This window comes from Alosa pseudoharengus, unplaced genomic scaffold (genome assembly GCF_046254945.1).
Source record: "Alosa pseudoharengus isolate Yale_2024_CS ecotype anadromous, Long Island Sound unplaced genomic scaffold, YU_APseudo_1.1 YU_APseudo_1.1_scf_8, whole genome shotgun sequence".
NCBI lineage: Eukaryota > Metazoa > Chordata > Actinopteri > Clupeiformes > Clupeidae > Alosa > Alosa pseudoharengus.
In genome coordinates, this window is record NW_027468870.1 from 18,711,180 (window position 1) to 18,728,893 (window position 17,714).

A 17,714-nucleotide genomic window follows, 5' to 3' on the forward strand; every position below is an offset into this window, starting at 1 on the left:
AGAGAGATGGCTAGTTCCCGAACACAACACTGAGAGAGGAAAGAAGGAAATGAAGAGAGAAGATAGAAAGGAAAGAAAAGAGAGGAGAAAGAACGAAAGATGGAGAAGAAAGAGCAAGAAGAAAAAGACCCCAACCCTGACGCCCCCTGAGAGGACATGAGACTCACTTTGATTGGGCCTCCCTGCCAGCATCCAGCGCGGGTCGTAGGGGGCTTTGGTTGGCACAAACTCCACCAGACGGTCAATGGGGTCTTTGGCACTGAGAATGGGCACTGGACTTGAGGTGCACTGTAAACACACACACACACACACACGCACACATCAATAAGCGCTACAAAGCAATGAAGCACAAACATCACAGATTCACTTGACCATTGCTTTAAATCACAGCTTAACTCTTCAAGGATTTAAAGCTAGCTCGTACTCATTAAACATTACAAATCATTTACATTACATCCAGAGACATGTTGTTCATAGCGCTGGACATCCGTGTGTTAAGAGTGTGTGTGTGTAGGGTTGCATGCGGTGCAGTGGCAGGCCTGATGTATTACCTTGGGCATGTATGAGAGCCAGTGCAGTAGGGTGTAGACGCCCTCAAAGTCATCACACACCGTGCTGTGGGTCACTCCGTTGTTGTGCATAATCTGGACACCGCCCAGCTGGTTGTTGGACGTGTACACCTCCCGACCCAGCACCTGCGAGACAGGAAGCGGACAGAGTGTTAGGCTACATCATTCAGACCAGCAAACTCTAGTGAAAAAGGTGACAACATACAAAGCCCTATTCACTTTAACTACCCTGGTTAACATAGAAACGGTGACTGCCAAAAGGTGAAAAGTTTGCAGATGTGATCATTTCCTGTTTAGCTCCGTTTGGTACTGTGTATAGTATGAGTTAGCAGGGGCTGCAGTAACAGAAGAGGTTGTCCAGGAATGGTCATATTTCTCACTCGGCAGACGTTAGCCCTCAGTGTTATGGCTGACGATGGAGTGTAGTGTCACCAACGCTCCGGGGCTGCGGGTCGATCTTATTACACACACACACACACACACACACACACACACACACACAAAGAGAGCTGGCCACCATGTCAATACTACAGTCGATGGGTTGTTAAAGCTCAGAGTGTCAGTCAGTGGCCTGGGGAGAGCGCGGGCTGCAGGCTGGTTATTTATGCCCTCTGGAGGGTTATCAATATACAGCTCCTCTCCTGCTGCCTCCCATAAAACACACACACACACACACACACACACACACACACACACACACACACACACACACACACACACACACACACACACACACACACACACACACACACACACACACACACACACACACACAGCACGTCACAAGCTTATAGGCAGAAGATAGTGTATACTGCATAGCACACAGAGATAACAATGCAAATACGTTTGTAGGAGTCCACCAGATATGGATGCCCATCTATTTTAAGTTACTGGATTAATTCAAGCAGTAATGCCATCTTTAGTATTGGAAAGTCCAGGATGGTCACAGAGCCATTTTATGTTGGTCTAAGAATTCTGTCAAGGCCGGAGTTAACGCAGACACAACTGAAGCATTCTGTTAGTGTATAGCCTTAATTTATCCCATATAAACAAACAAACAAACAAACAAAAAGCTGAAACGGCAAGCTGGCTGAGAAAAAACTGGATGTCTTGTTTCCCTCTTACTTCGAAAGAGCTAGGCTCTAGTGATTGAGTACTGGTGAAGAAAAGAAACATTGACTAGCACTTTGTCATATATCAAGTGGGTTTTAAGTATGTTCTCTCCATTCTTGCCCAAGCAGCTCAAACTGTTATCAGTGCTGTGCAGACTTTCAGATTTCACTACCCCCCCCCCCCTCCTCTTCCTTTCAAACACTCAAGCTTAAAGTATATTATTAAAAGAGCTTAATAGAACTTGGCCTATTCACAACCTGTTAGGGCAAGCATATTGTTTAACACAAACCTAAACCTTGAGAACTTCCCTCGCAACTGAAGCTGACTGGATAAATACTAGTACGCTTGAACCATTTAGAACATCCTTGCTTTCACCCGCCCCCTCCCCCATTCAAATGTATGCCTTTGTTTGACCTCACTCGACCATCAGAGGATACATTCATCTGTGTCTTTCACATGTGCAATTAAAAGACTCCGCAGAATGGAGAGTCTTTCTATCAGCGCTTCACAAGCACCTGGATGACAAACAATACATTCCTGCTGGCTGAGTGGACTGTGTGTTCAGCCCAGTGAGGAGGGACTAGAGGTAGCTCAGCTCAGAGCAGTTCAGCTAGTCTACGCTTCCCAAAAGCTGGCGGTGGCCATTACCCAATTCACCTCTCTCAATGGCTGGCTACAGGACTGGGATGGACAGGAACTGAGGGGTCTGAGTCTGAGTCGTGTGTGCGTGTATGTGCGTGCGTGTGTGTGTGTGTGTGTGTGTATCCCCCTCCTGCCTGTTGTGTGTGCTCGGCGCCCATCACTCCAGCACCATGTGGCCATTACAGGCATGCCCGTCTCTCAGCAACAAATCTCAACCGGCTCTCCTGAAGCTGTCGGTGCTGCCTGCGGCTGTGCCACACTCTGCAGTCACCTTGACAGGCGGCTGGCTGCACCGCATCCGCGCTCCCCCACCTCTCCGTCTCTCGCTCTCCTGCTCTCTCCTTCTCTAGCCTTCTCTCTCTCTTTCTCTCCATCCACTCGTGTGCTGTGCTTTTCACTCCTCTCTTATTCTCCCTGTATTTTTTTCTCTGTGTAAGCTATTCTCCTCTCTCTCTCCGTCTCACACTTTCACACTCTCCTTCTCTTGAATCTATCCAACCACCCCCCCTCTCTATCCATCTCTCTCATTCTTCTGCTTTTCCCCTCTCCCCTCTGTAGTCCTCAGACTCCATATCTTATGCCTGCTCCTCAATCCTTCTCAGACTCCATATCTTATGCCTGCTCCTCAATCCTTCTCAGACTCCATATCTTATGCCTGCTCCTCAATCCTTCTCAGACTCCATATCTTATGCCTGCTCCTCAATCCTTCTCAGGCAACAAAAGGGTGATTACATCCAGGAGAGAGAGAGAGAGAGAGAGAGAGAGAGAGAGAGAGAGAGAGAGAGAGAGAGAGAGAGAGAGAGAGAGAGAGAGAGAAGAGAGAGAGAGAGAGAGAGAGAGAGAGAGAGAGAGAAAGAAAGAAAGAAAGAAAGAAAGAAAGAAAGAAAGAAAGAAAGAAAGAAAGAAAGAAAGAAAGAAAGAAAGAAAGAAAGAAAGAAAGAAAGAAAGAAAGAAAGAAAGAAAGAAAGAAAGAGAGGGACACAGAGAGAGAGAAAGAAAGAAAGAAAGAAAGAAAGGGACAGAGAGAGAGAGAGAGAGAGGAGAGAGAGAGAGAAAGAAAGAGGGACAGAGAGAGAGAGAGGAGAGAGGAGAGAGAGAGAGAGAGAGACTTACTCCAGGCATCCAGTTCATTGTCGAGACGTTTTAAAAGTCAACCTGACCATTTTCCCCGGCTTCAAGGGAAGGCGAAGGACTGAACTGCCAAAAACACAGCCATTTGTTTTGCCTGCAGCAGAGGATGCCATTAGCCAACAAGCTAATGGGGTGAAATACCCGATATACTCAGCATTCTCATACATGGCAGCCCTCTCTGTAGAATGTCAACAAAACTGCTTACAGTAAACAGACAAGCACAGAGGCGTGATAGATCCACGCTTTACCATACTGCATGCATGATGGTATGGAACTGATAGTCCTGTATGTTCATACTGTTGACAGACAGTGAGGAACAGTTGGCGGCAGACTGGAAGCGAGTCAGCTGTGTGTTCACAAGTCGGCGTAATAAAGATCATAGCCTATGCAAGCCGCCCACTGTAAACGGAAATGAGCATGTTGCAGCCATATGTTGTCTGGTGCTGACCGGAGAGACGTGTTAATTCACAGTCAGGCAACCGCAAGGATGTGCCAAAGTGAGAAGAGAGAGAGAGAGAGAGAGAGAGAGAGAGAGAGAGAGAGAGAGAGAGAGAGAGAGAGAGAGAGAGAGAGAGAGAGAAAGAGAAAGAGAGAAAGAGAGAGAGAAACGACGATAGAGAGAGGAGAATGATGTGCAGAGAGAGAAAGAGAAAGAGAGAAAGAGAGAGAGAGAAACGACGATAGAGAGAGGAGAATGATGTGCAGCGAGAGAGAGAGAGAGAGAGACTGACTGCCTCAGCACAGTCAGTCTGATTTTAGACAAATGATATGGGTGTCCTTCTCCCATGCCGCCGCCCCAGGCGTCAAGCTATTTCTATGCAAATAACAACTTCACGCTTGGCTCTCTATTATTCCCTCTGGAGCAGCACCGCCCTGACTCCACATCCACCACCACCACCACCACCACGGAGCGAGGGAGGGAGGGAGGGAGGGAGGGAGGGAGGGAGGGAGAGAGAGAGGGAGAGATGGAGGGAGAACGTCAGGCACGCTGAGAGAGGAGAAGGGTGGGGTGGGGGGGGGACGGAAAGAGGGAGGGTGTTTGGGGAAGATTACTGGAGTGTGAAACAGAGAAGGGAGAGAGACAGTGAGGGAGAGGAGGAGGAGGAGGAGGGGGAGAAGGAGGAGGAGGGGAGACAGAGACAGAGAGAGAGAGAGAGAGAGGAGAAGGAACACAAACATCTTTTACGATTCCTCTTCCTTCGCCTGCTGATTTACACACATCGGCGTGTGTGTGTTCCGTGTCCTGCTGTGTGGTATTGTTCGAGGCAGGAGCCACAGAAATCTGCAATAAGCCTGACTCACTCTCCTCCTGTGACTCCGTGCCACAGCCCAGCAAACACACGGATAGAGCCACACACAATGGACATATTACATGTCGCCCACACACACACACACACACCCACACCCACGCGCACACACACACCCACACAAACACCCACGCGCGCGCACACACACACACACACACACACACACACACACACACACACACACACACACACACACACACACACACACACACACACACACACACACACACACCACACACACACACACACACACACACACACACACACACACACACACACACACACACACACACACACACACACGCGCACACACACACGCACACACACACACGCGCACACACACACACATGCGCGCGCACACACACACGCGCGCACACACACACACGCACACACGCACACAAAAACACACACGCACACAAATACACACACATGTGCACACCCTCACATAATGTAATGGCACACACATAAAGACACTTTCTCTTCCACACAAATCACACACACATCAAATGATCTATACATTGCCAGGTAATGTGTAAAAAACAAATGAATCCAGCTGATAAGCTACAGTATAACAATTAGAATAATGGAAAGTCATATTAAAATGCAGACGCTTTAAGCGCACAAATTAAAAAACAATCTATCCAGGTCATGGCTGATGGCACCGGGAGTGAAGAAACACACACACACACACACACACACACAAGTCCCGTTCCACCAGAATCATTAACAGCACAATTAAGAAAAAAACAGACTATATAAAATAGGGAATAAAATTAACACGCCTCCTGTCAGTCAATCAGGTTTGAGTTAATTTATGTGCACACGCTTGTCTGAGGGAGTGAGAGTTTAAATCAAACCCTGTGCATCTGAGAGAGAGGATGCAGGTAGCATGTGTGTACGTGCACGTTTCTATGTGTGTGTGTGTTTGTGTGTGTGTGTGTGTGTGTGTGTGTGTGTGTGTGTGTGTGTGTGTGTGTGCCACAGGCGCATCATTACTCATTAACGCTGAGGAGTCACACAGACACAGAACAAACACCAGACATAATTTCACCCAGAAAAATGTATAGAATACAGTGTAAAGAAAACAAAGGCGAGGCAGTATGGCACACATACATTGACGTGGGCTAAAAATGGAAATAGGCTATGGACAAAAAAATACAAAACAAAACATCACGCTCTGCTGGAGAGCTGGATTTGGAGAAGTGGTCCCTACAGAGAGGGTGGACGACAGGACAGACGGACCTTGTTGAGAGCTCCGGCCCCCGTGAGGATGATGTGGGAGTTCTCCACCTGGATGGTCCTCTGGCCCAGCCGCACCAGGTAAGCGCCTATCCCGATGGCCCGACATGTCACCTGGGCATCAGAGAGGACAGGGTACAGTCAGCAGTCGTATCAACATGAAAAGAGTAAGTCTGAGAGGAACAGGAAAGGGCTGTTGTTACTTCCCAGAAGTCATTTATAGCTTAAGGCAGGTTGACATTCTTTGTCATTTTATGTTGAATTTTATATGTACCGGTACTTATGAAGAATTACAAAATAGAAATTCCTACATTCCCCCAACTGTTGATAGGGTTCCCACACCTAAGGTTAAATTCAAGGACCTTTGAAGGACTTTCCAGGCCCAATATCCTCAAATTCAAGGACCTAATGTGTCGATAAATTTGAAGCGCGGGCATGGTTAAATCATGTTACCTCAACAGACCAAGGATACCTTCGCAGGTCGCAGTTTTCTTTTATTTTTGGTCATATGACAAATGGTAGGCCTATTCTATTTTTTCATGTTTGTATTTTGCATAAAACTGAGCTGAAATAAACTTTTCCTAAACAAGTTAAACTCGTTACCATGAACCTGTTGGTTTATTCATTAATATGTTAAATTAAATATTTGGGCAACAAACACTACACGCGGGAAACACGCAGAAATCACGCTGGCCGTGTAGTTCTAACCAACGTAAATCAGGCATGCGCATAGGATATCGACAGAAGTGGTGGCGAAATAGTGGAAACATGTTAATAAGCGGAAGGAATTGTATGGAATTTTTTTTTTTATTTGTCTGGAAAAAAAATGCAAGGCCCTTGAAAACAGATTCACAAACTTTCATGGATTTCAAGGACCCGTGGGAACCCTGTGTTGAGCACTTTAACCATAACAACAGATTTGCCACATACATGTAAGTATGATACTGAAATGATATTCTGAAACTTGTCAATGACAGAGATAATCACAGATTTATCATGGAGGCAAATCTGTGAAATTAGCATGTTTATTTTAAGTCTTATCGTTCAGTCCTTTTTCACAGTAGTGTTGTTGCAAGTCTGGCTATATGAACAACCGTACAACAGATTTATTCAGTTCTAACATGCAGGACAACATCCTGTTCTACTCAGAACACTCCGAGAGATGTGTCATACCACATACCAGGTTCATGGTGATGACTTTCTCATAGGCGAGAGACGATTCGCCGGCGATCATTCCAGAACCGCGCAGGTTCTCCACTCCAAGCCCCTCCTCCTTCCCGATGATGTCGGTGATTTTGTACCTGCGGGTAGTGACAGTGGTGTCAGAACTCCACCCTTACAGAACTCTTAATGCTACTACTACTGAACATAATCCCTGGAAGCCAGAGGTAGCCTAAACACTACTGTTCCTCCTTTTGATTTTACAGGAAGATGTTGATAACAATGATGGCCCCAATAACCACGCACAACACAATAGACAAATGGATTCTTACTGTTCATCACTTATGATAGCCCCCAACAGCCACACATAAAGCAGGAGACAAACACATCATGTTTTTCAATCTGGTCAATTGAGACTCCAAAATGGGAAGAAGGTCGTAACTTATAAGGTCACAATCATTACTAAAGATGTTTACAGCAGTTACGTGAGAGAGAGAGAGAGAGAGAGAGAGAGAGAGAGAGAGAGAGAGAGAGAGAGAGAGAGAGAGAGAGAGAGAGAGAGAGAGAGAGAGAGAGAGAGAGAGAGAGAGAGAGAGAGAGAGAGAGAGAGACTCACCTTGATTCGCCTTCATCCTCCACATGCTCGCAGTGCACGGAGTTCAGAGCGGACACCTTTTTATAGTCCTGTGGTGTCAGGTACAGGTACTTAAAGCCCTGGAAAAAAACGATACAAATGCATTAATGCACTACAGTACCTTCCAGAGGGAGGGGGCACAGCTGGTAAACAGCTATGGTTGCTTTCAGCTGCATATTCGGTTTTGAAGCGGTGCTTCCATATTCTTGTTTGAAAAACAAATGTACAAAGCTGCTTTACTGTTTTAGCTAAACTATGCATGGAGACACACACACACACACACACACACACACACACAATTTGAGGAAAAACACGGCAGCATGTTAGCAATTCAACAGATTAGGAGTACTACTCTCCCAGAAAAATAAACAACACAGACAGTTGACTAGAATCTATCCCACTAATATTAGCACAGTATTTCTGTAGGTCAGTGGTTCTTTATGACTAGGATTAAAAGCTTTGACTGTCACAATAACACTACATGAGACAGCGTCACACAATGGACTCAAAAGGGCATGAGCCACCAGTCACATGTAATGGCTGTTGACGAAAAAGCCCCCCCCACCACCACAATAACCTTTTCCCAATGTCATAGCCATGCTCTTAGTATTTCGCCAGTGCTGCGACCTTTGACCCCCTCACCTTATAGGGGTCGGCCGGGTCCTGCCAGGCCACGTGGAACATGTGTCGGATCTCCTCGGCCAGGCCGATGCGGGCGCCGCTGTTGGCGGCGATGTAGATGCGCGGGATGCCGGACTCGCGCGCCATCTCTGACGCCTGCTGGAAGAGCACGTCCTCCTGCGGCCCGAACGAGCCGATCTTGTGCGTGATGTCGTTGCTGATGACGATGATTTCGCGGCCAGCCGGGTACTCCGGTGTGCGCAGGGTCATGCGCCACGCAACCATGCCAATCTACAAACACACACACACACACACACACACACACAAACACACGCACAAGTGTAAAAACAAAACAAAGCCATATTTGCTCAATATCTCTGTAAGTTCTCTACACTGTACAAGTGGACACACAGAGACCCCTGCTGGGCATCTATGGTACTGCATGACCCTTAAATGTATGTGTGTATGTGTATGTGTGTGTGTGTGTGTGTGTTTCATCATGTTCTCCTGATGAGTCAAGCAGGTCAAATCCCCCACTCCGCCCAGGTGCTTCCTCACCATCCCCCTGGCCACTCAGTTCAGCTCACCTCGTTTCCTCCGGGCAGGCGGTTCATCTGCACCAGCTGACCCTGCGGGTCCAGCACCAGCTCAGTGAAGGTGAGCAGCTCCGAGGGCAGGGGGCACTTGGGCAGCCGCGCGTAGGCGTCCATGCCCTGCCACAGCTTCCTCAGAGCCTGACCGCAACACACAGGAACGCAGAGCAAGTGATGAGCACTTCTTACAGTAAACCAACCCCACTCTTCAGCTATTTACTCATCCAAATTTCTCCTTTCAGATCGCTAATACTCATCTGAGTTAAAGAACTCAAGTGCATTCCAATAGTGTATACTGCTCTTCTGTCATAACAGCACAATGAAAATGCGGTCGCTCATACAAAGGCATAAAGCACTAGTACTCTACTATATGAAGGACACACACAAACGGTCTCCGACATGTGCCCAAAAAAATATTTCACACCTTAAAAAACCACCACGCTGCTGTTTAACACCTTCTGTCTATAACTGCCTGCAGCTTTTCACACCTGGGGTGCAGAGCAGAGCGGATCGGATGCGGTACCTGTCTGAACATCTCGGGGAAGTCGTAGACATAGGTGGTGCCCAGGCTCTGGGCCTGGAAGCGCTTGGACTGCAGCAGGTCTTTGGTGACGTAGGGCGTGTTGATGAGCATGCCGTGCAGTGGGCCCTGCTTGTCCCCATACGCCTGGAACATGATCTACACATGAGGGGGAATGGGGGGGGGTAGGGGTCGACAGACTTTAGAGATGGCTTCTGGTTTTTCGATCAAACCCTTTTAAGCCCTCTGAGGGCTTTTGTATTTCTGTCATTTTTCAAATGTTACTTTTTTGGAGTGGTTGGACTGTCTTCTGTCTCTTCTGTTTTCTGGGTAGTTTTGAATAAATCGCTCTCTCAAATGTATGTTCCTCTATTAGCAAGACACTACAGGTGAATAGGGTAACCCTGTACCACACATTTTTTTAAGAGTCAGAAAAATGATAGTTGATATACATATTGATTGTTAGATACAGTTTTTACCGAACAATTTTAGATATCTATTTTTGTCATTCCATAAATCAGAAAATAGTATTGAGATTATGATGAGAAAAAAAATGGACTAAATATATATGTATTGTAACTGACTTGTGTCACTGAAACCAAATAGTTTTTCACTTTTTCAGAAACTCAACGATTAAGATAATATAACAAAAATGTTCAAACGAAATGAAAAGCACCCATAAGCTCGCAAGCCAACGGAGAGTTGCTAGACTAGCCCGGGCAGCAAATTAAATTTGCTACCGCTAGGGTGCGTCTAGATTTCTAGGCTATGCAAACAGTGCTTCATAAATTCATTTGAAAATGGCAAGGAGCTTTTTACTACAGCAATGTGAATGTGGAAGGGAAATGACCAACCCCCTCTATCAAGAGGAAAAAAAAATGATAATTAGTGAATTGTGATGATGTCGCCAAAGCTGTAGCCTATAAGACTTTACCACAAACCCCCCACCTATCCTCACCACTGCATCCGTACAATTATCCCTTGCAAATGGACATTCTAAGAAGGCTGGATTTTACGCAAGGGGAAGCACAATTAGACTTAAGACTTTAACGTATTCAGCAAACTTGCATTCAAACACCACGGCTAAAATCCCCTCTTGGTTCATCACCTTTTGATGTGTGGCCATTTCACATTCATAACAGGGAATCGGGCTACACATACAGTACAGTATGAAAGATGTTTTTCACTGACATTATTGGAACTAGAGTGGGTGACCATTTCACATCATTTTCTACAAATATATCATATACAAATATATACAAATATACATCATTGTGTACAAATATATTTGTAATATCTACAATGTCAGAAGCTCACAACTTGTCTGTTGCAATGTTTATACTAAGGGAAATGGGAAATATACTGGGAAATGTTTAAGCAGTGTTTAAGCAGGCAGCCACTTACAACAACCAGACAGACATAGAGGAGTATACAGACACTGTAACCTCTTACATCACCAAGTGCATTGATGATGTGACCCACACAAAAGACATCATCACTCGGGCTAACTGGAAGCCATGGCTGACAGGGGATGTCCTCAGGCTGCTGAGGGCCAGAGACAAAGCCTACAGAGCTGGGGATGAAGCTGGCATGAGAACAGCGAGAGCCAACCTGTCCCGTGGCATCAAGGAAGCAAAAAAGGAATACACTCACAAGATAACCACCCACTTCAAAGACAGCAGGAACGCACAAAGCCTATGGCAGGGCATTCAGGCCCTCACGGACTACAAGCCCGCGCCACAGAGCTGCGAGAGCAACATCCCTCTGCTCAACAACCTGAACCGCTTCTTTGCTCGCTTTGAAGCACAAAACAGCACCTGCCCACAGAAGACCCATCCCCCTCTACATGAGCAGCCCCTGTGCCTCTCTGCCGACAGCGTGAAGAGGACACTTGCTGCTATCAACACCCGTAAGGCAACAGGTCCAGACAACATCCCTGGTCGTGCGCTGAAGGACTGCGCAGGGGAGCTTAAGGATGTCTTCACAGACATCTTTAACACTTCCCTGAAGCAAGCCATCGTCCCATCTTGTTTCAAAGCTGCCACCATCATACCTGTGCCGAAGAAAACTGCTCCATCCTGCTTCAATGACTACCGCCCTGTGGCACTGACACCCATCATCATGAAGTGCTTTGAGCGGCTTGTCATGTCACATATCAAATCCATTCTCCCCCCCACCCTGGACCCCTTCCAGTTTGCATACCGAGCCAAACGGTCTACAGAGGATGCAATCTGCTCTGCCCTCCACCCAGCCCTCACCCACCTGGAAAAAAGAGACTCATATGTGAGATTGCTGTTTATAGACTTCAGTTCTGCATTCAACACCATAATACCACAACAACTCATCTGCAAACTTGACAAACTGGGACTCAGTACCTACCTCTGCAACTGGCTACTGGACTTCCTCTGTCAGAGGCCTCAAGTAGTACGTGTTGGCAACAATACCTCAAGCAGCATCACACTGAGCACAGGGGCCCCCCAAGGCTGCGTGCTCAGTCCACTGCTCTTCACCCTGCTGACACATGACTGCACTGCAACCTACAGCAACAATCACATAGTGAAATTTGCTGACGACACAACTCTGGTGGGTCTCATCACCAAGGGCGACGAGACTCAATACAGGTTGGAGGTCGACCATCTGACCACGTGGTGCAGGGACAACAACCTCCTGCTGAACGTCAGCAAGACCAAAGAGATTGTTGTTGACTTCCGGAGAGGTCACACCCAACACCTGCCACTGACCATCGACGGTGCTGTGGTGGAGAGAGCGAGCAGCACCAAATTCCTGGGGGTGCACATCAGTGAAGACCTCTCCTGGACCACCAACACAGCATCACTGGCGAAGAGAGCTCAGCGCCGCCTGTACTTCCTGCGGAAACTCAGGCGAGCAAGTGCTCCACCAGCCATCATGACCACATTCTACCGAGGCACCATTGAGAGCATCCTCTCCAGCTGTATCGCTGTGTGGGGCGGAAGCTGCACTGAATACAACAGGAAAGCCCTGCAGCGCATAGTGAACACAGCTGGAAGGATTATTGGTGCTTCACTCCCCTCCCTGAAGGACATTTACACCACCCAACTCACCCGCAAGGCGACCAAAATTGTGAGTGATGCAAGTCACCCCGCTCACAATCTGTTTGATCTACTGCCCTCTGGGAAGAGGTACAGAAGCCTGCGCTCCCGCACTACCAGACTCACCAACAGCTTCATACACCAAGCTGTTAGGATGCTGAACTCTCTCCCTCCTCTCCCCCCTCCACCCTCAGCTACATAACATCCTGGACATTGGACCCACAATGGCCGCCTGCACCACTCCACTTGCACACTTGTACACTTTGCAACTTGTTGCTGTTGTCCTGAAAACACAACACTTCTGCTGCTCTTACATAACTTGCACCACTATGCCACTTTATTTCTTACTTAGGTCAAACAGAACTACCTCAGCCTCTTATTGGCCTGACTTTGCACTAGTATTTTATTTTATTGACTGTCTATGCACAATTTCAACCAAATTTTGCTGCTCTTATTTTTTCATTATATGTGCCCTCTTATTTACTTATTTACTTACTTTTTTGTTTACTTGAATGTTATGTTTGTCTGTGGACTTAAAATTGGTAAAATATGTCTTGTCTCCACCGTGGGATAGTGAGAAACGTAATTTCGATCTCTTTGTATGTCTGGAACATGTGAAGAAATTGACAATAAAGCTGACTTTGACTTTGACTTTGAAGGGTGCTACACACATAAGGCCAGTTTCTTGTAAACAAATTAATACACATTGTTCAGATTTTTTCTGAAATCTTGTTGCAACGATCCAATTTCATATTCCTTTGCATCCATATCAAAGTCAGATACTGAAAGTAGTAGGATGAAGAGGGACAAATGGGACTGGGCCTTAGCTTTTAGTCTAGGACTGGGCCTAATAGTATAGGGAAACCTGCCCATAAAGGTTAAGGCCGAACCCTACCTGCCCGGTGCGGGAGTCGGTGACCTCCTTGTACAGGCTGATGTCCAGGTAGTATCCGGACTCGTTGGTGAGGAAGAGGCGGATCGGGATCTGCTTGCCCGTGGGCGTCAGCCGGATGTTGATCTTCAGCTCGGCCTGCAGCACGCGCAGCTTCCACAGCCGACTGCCGTAGCGCATCACCATGGAACGCACAGACTCCTCGATCTGGAGAGGCACACAGACAGTATAGATATGAGCACTCCAGAATGCATCACGATAGAGTGCATAGACTCCTTGATCTGTACAGAACTCCAGAATGAGGGAATGGCAGCTCCAGAATACCTTCACCTCAATACATAATGCAACAATGCCAACAAGAGAAACACATAGGTCTAAAACACAGATCCATGCAATAAAAGAGAGAAACATTGCTCTAAACACACAGTTTTCACCAAATAGACTGGTAAACAGTATTCACCCTTTGCAGACACGTGACTTAGTAGAATTTAAAAAAAATAGGAAATAAAGAAAACGCTTCAACGGTATTATCCATAAAATTCAGATCTTGCCATAGACTTTGCCTAAGTGATTGCTTGGTAGTCCACCGTCCTGTTCCAAGTCTATGGTTGCTATAGCAACCGCTGCTGTGCTTCATACACTGACGAGATAACGTGTATTGTTGAAATATTTCCGAAACACAAAGAAAACAAAACAAAATATATCTATGTAAGAAAATGGGATGTTGTTGTATTCCAAACAATAAGCCAGCAGTCGTGGAAGGGCATTACTACGGCTAAATCTTACTATAATCTCCTAGCTGTGCGATATGTCCCATTACAACCCATTGATTTGATTTGTCTTCTTGCCGTCCACTAGGCTATTTTGCTGTGGCGTGAACAAAACGTCAGATGCAAAGGAAGAATATAAAACCAGTGGTTGTGACCTTGTTGATTTTTCTTTTTTTTCCTTCTTCGTTTTGTTGCATTAAAAAAAAAAAAAACAAGATATTTGGGAAACGGGCGCAGCTGAGGCTGAACCATCCAGATGGAGAGATACTCTGACCTTTGAGGGGTCCATGATGACGGTGGGCACAAAGTTGAGGAAGATGTGGTTGCAGTCAGTGCGGACAGTGGTGTTGTTGAAGGCCACCTCCAGCTCGTCCATGGCCTCCAGCAGCAGCCGCTCCGCCTCATTGTGCAGGTACTCAAAGGAGGCCTCCTGCAAGGACAATGAGAGCAGCCATGGAGCTCACACAACACTAATAATATGTATATATGTGTATATATATATATATATATATATATGTCATACACAAATAGGAGTGTGTCTCTGTGTGTGAGCGTATGCGTGTACATGTGAATGTGTGTGTTTTCCACACAATTTAAAATCAATTTCAAGATCAATGTCTAAATGCTATATTTTCATTTATCTCTGAACAACAAAAAATCCATTGGACATGCTTAAAGAAAAAAATACAATAAAATCCACAAATTCAGGCACTGTTTGTACAGTTCACCTTGGTAACCAGGTCTGAGTGGCGGATGATGGCGCGCACAAAGAAGCGGTAGTCCGTGACCTCGGCACCCGCCTCCACACGGGCAGCGCCAAGGTAGAGGTGCATCTTGTGGTTGGCGCAGGGGATGGCTGTCAGGGCAAAGTTCCGCATACGGTTCAGCTCCAGCTGGAAGGCCAGGGCCGGCTCGAGGTGCCGGTAAATGCGGTCCTCCGCAAACTGGGACACACACACACACACACACACGCACACACACACACACACACGCACACGCACACGCACGCACAGACACACCAGTGGCGAGGTCGATAACTGGGCTTAAGCCAAAAATATGTCAATACACAAACAAACAACTAATATGACAGACCAGCTCCAGCGCTATGATAAATCATTCAGGTAAGTTAGTTCAAAAGGTGTCTGATGCAAAGTATACACAAACACAATATTAACATGTGCAAATATTTAGTCTTCTCTGCCACATAATTTAGTCTGTGTGTACATGTGTTAGAAAAGACTAAATATTTACATAAAATATTTTGAGAACTTTCTTAAGCCAATCAGGGTTCTCCTGACAAACTCCTGAGGTTCGGAGTTTAATAAGGAAGATAATCAATAGTGGAGGGGAATGGCCAGGAGCCATTTTCTGAAAGGGGGGGAGTATTAAAATGGAAGGTAATCATCACATCCTGCTAATGGATGCCATTCCCTTCAAATGGGTAAAGTAATTAAAAAGGTCATTAATGTAATGAGGTCTAGTGGAGCCTTGTTTTGTGAAATCCATCAGGAGAGGCAGGAGAGAAAGTGGCATCCATTGATCTTGTCCTCACTTTTAGTGAGAAGACAGCTACAGATACAATCATTTCATGGCTGCTGTCACTTTTTCACTGTCACTTTTCAGCATAGTGTCTGTTTCTCCATCATCATATCCATCATCATAGTAAACAACAACAGATGGATCAGGGTCTCTTGCAGTGTTGCTCACCTTGTCTCGGGCACGGAAAGTGAAAAATTTGGGGAACTCCCTCTGTGATGGAAATGAAGAAAAAAAAAAATGAATAAACTGAAAATACAAACGTCAAAAATACATTGCTTTACAAGTGTTAAGTGAGGTAGAACACAGTCAAGCTTTTACAAGGAGTTAGGCTTAGTGTATTAAAAGCTGCAAACTTCATGCTGATCCAAATTGTGTTCAGTGCTGATCCACGGCATCTTATGGTAATGAACTTAATGATGGGAGTTAAAGAAGTCTCAACAACAATGAACTGACACATCCCAACTAATGTCCCCATTCTTATTTCAATAAAATAACCTAACCACTGAAACTAACCAGCCTTCACAAGCCATCAGTTTATAAGTAGGAGTCCACAACCACAACAAACATCTGATCTGAGCAGGGACTCGGCTCTCCCTGTTAACTTACATGGAACCGCTGGTCGACTTCGCAGTTCACCTGCTTCCTGAAATCCTGCCAAGCGATCGGAATTGCCGGAGCGCAAGGGAGGACAGAGGGAGACGGCGAAACAGCGGGAAGAGAGGAGCGGAGGGAGGAGATCGGGGAGTGGGGGAGGGGTGGGTTGGGTTGGGTGCAGCATGCACACAGCAGAGCATAAGTTCAACAATGACCGTCAATTACAGCACATTCCAATTATGGCCTGAGCACTTGACAAACCAAATGAAACGCACAATTCTATTTTGATTATGTTAATTGATGCGTGACCTTAGAAAAGCAGACTGTGAGATGAGAGACGGAGAGAGAGAGAGAGAGAGAGAGACAGAGACAGAGACTCAACACTGGCTACAACAACTAACCTTTTGAGCAACCAGGAAAGTGAGTCTGCGAATGCCGTTATCAAACAGCAGGGATTTCTGCGGGACAAGAACACACCGACGAGACAGAGACGTTGTGAATCTCGGAAGCATCAGGATCCACGAACACACCACACATGTCATTATGACACTGTAACACCCAAGAGTGACTCTAAAAAATAGGGCACGTGATGGCTCTAACGGCTCTAACCTTTGACTGAGTGAACTCGCGAAACATGGCGGCCAGTCCGTCGTCATCGATGTCACTATCCGTCTTAATGGCCACGTTGAGGATATGGATGGGCTCGTCTTGGAGACTCTGGGTTAGTAAGAGTTTCACACAAACAAATCATTTATTATACATATCCCAAATGTTGGAAGGCTGTTATATAACCACTGAAAGGGCTTAAACAGACCTATTCCGTTTCAATGATACCAGATTGTTTATTTATCTACATTGAAAGCCACTAGAAGCTGCACAACAAGCAGTGGAGAAAGGTTGCTTCAGAGAATAGCAGCTGGATATAGGGCATGTCTGATAGAAGTGTTCCTGACCTTGTTGTCGTCCTCTCCATACAGCACTGGGTTCCCCCCCTCTGGGAAGGTGGGGCTGGATGGTGGGGAGTCTGAAAAGCAGCTCAACACGTCCTTAATGTTCCTGGAGAAAGAGGAGGACAAAGCTTACTAAGCCTCAAGAACACCGGTGGAGGAAGGAAAGATACCACTACTACACTGCTACAAACTCTACTACTACTACGCACTCAGCAATAGAGAGAAATGAGAAATATCTTACTGTACAGCATGTTTTCCACTCCACACTCATCCATATGTAAACTCTACACAATTCAATTCAAATTTCAATGCAATTTTAAATTCACACGCAATTCAGTATAATTGAGTAGAAAAGATTGCACGTACCC

General features: G+C 46.1%; 1 protein-coding gene across 1 annotated transcript in view; it reads right to left on the reverse strand.

Moving 5' to 3' along the window:
- LOC143112627 (acetyl-CoA carboxylase 1-like) overlaps nt 1-17,607 on the reverse strand; it is a 19,258-nt gene extending 1,651 nt beyond the window's left edge. The window contains exons 1-17 of the mRNA XM_076274907.1: nt 17,588-17,607; nt 17,350-17,452; nt 17,006-17,113; nt 16,798-16,854; nt 16,409-16,453; nt 15,971-16,012; nt 14,992-15,207; nt 14,538-14,693; nt 13,497-13,700; nt 9,534-9,689; nt 9,005-9,151; nt 8,439-8,708; nt 7,779-7,876; nt 7,182-7,302; nt 6,005-6,115; nt 552-695; nt 168-288 (exon numbers count right to left, since the gene is read on the reverse strand). Of these exons, the coding sequence (XP_076131022.1) occupies nt 168-288; nt 552-695; nt 6,005-6,115; nt 7,182-7,302; nt 7,779-7,876; nt 8,439-8,708; nt 9,005-9,151; nt 9,534-9,689; nt 13,497-13,700; nt 14,538-14,693; nt 14,992-15,207; nt 15,971-16,012; nt 16,409-16,453; nt 16,798-16,854; nt 17,006-17,032 (1,915 nt within the window). The 5' untranslated portion in view covers nt 17,033-17,113; nt 17,350-17,452; nt 17,588-17,607. The remainder of the gene's footprint in view (nt 1-167; nt 289-551; nt 696-6,004; nt 6,116-7,181; nt 7,303-7,778; nt 7,877-8,438; nt 8,709-9,004; nt 9,152-9,533; nt 9,690-13,496; nt 13,701-14,537; nt 14,694-14,991; nt 15,208-15,970; nt 16,013-16,408; nt 16,454-16,797; nt 16,855-17,005; nt 17,114-17,349; nt 17,453-17,587) is intronic.
- Between the last annotated feature and the right edge of the window lie 107 nt (nt 17,608-17,714).